The sequence below is a fragment of the Monoraphidium neglectum genome (assembly GCF_000611645.1).
Source record: "Monoraphidium neglectum strain SAG 48.87 unplaced genomic scaffold scaffold05201, whole genome shotgun sequence".
Lineage (NCBI taxonomy): Eukaryota > Viridiplantae > Chlorophyta > Chlorophyceae > Sphaeropleales > Selenastraceae > Monoraphidium > Monoraphidium neglectum.
Genome location: NW_014008429.1, coordinates 1 through 1,401, shown reverse-complemented (window position 1 = coordinate 1,401; position 1,401 = coordinate 1). Strand labels below are relative to the sequence as shown.

The window sequence follows — 1,401 nt, the reverse complement described above, 5'->3', positions numbered from 1 at the left end:
TCTATCATGCACTGCACTCGGCCGCAAATCGGCCGACGTGTGCGCGCAAGCAGCCAGCAATCTGCATACTCTGGCTGGCCACCCTTGGGCACAGCAACACAGCACCCGTAAAAGGCAAGTGTGACACTACACACATCTCTTGATGTGCAGCAGCGCGCCATTTGGGGGCCAGGGCTTCCCAGCCCCCTCGGGCCGCAGCCACTGCGCCACCACTCCGCCACACTTGCCTGTCGGGGTGAAACCGTCTCAACCCTCGCGCCCGAAATCCGGCACACGAATGCCTCCCATCCGCCAGATGACTGGCGTATCAATAAGTAAGGGGCGGGGCGGCCCGCAAAAATGACGCTCTCCGGCGAGTTGGGGCCAGAGTGGGTGCGTGCCCCCGCGTTGTGCCCGCCTTAGGCACGGCCGCATCAAGGAGTAGTGGGCTTGGGGGTCCCGTCCGCCGTGTAAATTGGGAGGTTGCGAGCGTTCAGCTGGGCCGCGTTGGCCGCGTTGGGGGCGGTGCTGGGCTTGGCCGCGTTGGCCGCGTTGGGGGCGGTGCTGGGCTTGGCCGCGTTGGCCGCGTTGGGGGCGGTGCTGGGCTTGGCCGCGTTGGCCGCGTTGGGGGCGGTGCTGGGCTTGGCCGCGTTGGCCGCGTTGGGGGCGGTGCTGGTGGCCGGCGCCGGCGGCGCGTTGGGGTCGTTGACGTCGATGGAGACGCTGAAGAGCTGCAGCGAGTTGGCGGGGGCGAGGTAGGTGAGGGTGGCGCCCAGGTGCTTGGCCTGCAGGGTCTTGAGATCATTGGTGAACTTGGTCTGGGGATCGAGGGCGTGGGGCAAGGGAGGAAGGCAGGCGGGAGAGAATTCAGGGAGGGGTGAGGGCGCTGCGTCTACTGGCAGACAGGAGTGCGCAGGTCGGCCACGATGGCGCGTGCGCTGCTGCTTATTTCCAGTCCCGAAACGTCTGGCTGGGATCCCACATGACCGATTGTCAGGGGCAGCGGTCCCCATCCCACACCCACACCGCAGACAGGCCGCAGACTTGCGTGCAGCCCTTCTCGGCGTTCGCGCCTTGGGACCCGGGCACACCTGGTCAAAGGGCTTGCCCTGCTTCTGGGCAAACGCGGCGAAGAAGGGCGCGATCGTCTGGGCGCGCAGCTCCTCAACGGCCTTGGCGTGGTAGACGAACAGCTGGCTGCCGTCGTGGGACGGGGTCGCGGCGGGGGTCTTGCCGGGGCAGTTGCCTGGGGGTGCGGACGGGGGGCCGTGGGTTTGGAGTCAGGACACGCACACTTGGGCGGTGGCGCCGCTGGCACAAGTAGGGGGGCGGGGTGGTGCCGGGGTGGCCCCCCAGGCAGCAGAGGCAGGGCGGAGGCGGGGTTGAGGTGGAGTTGGGGCTCAGGTGGGGGCCCTCACCGGT

At 68.2% G+C, this 1,401-nt stretch overlaps 1 protein-coding gene across 1 annotated transcript; it reads right to left on the bottom strand.

Moving 5' to 3' along the window:
* Positions 1-413: 413 nt before the first annotated feature.
* MNEG_15293 (hypothetical protein) lies at positions 414-992 on the bottom strand (the record flags this gene model as incomplete). Its single annotated transcript, XM_014036236.1, has 2 exons — positions 414-797; positions 876-992. 2 exons carry the CDS (start codon positions 990-992, stop codon positions 414-416), a joined length of 501 nt encoding a protein of 166 aa, XP_013891690.1.
* Between the last annotated feature and the right edge of the window lie 409 nt (positions 993-1,401).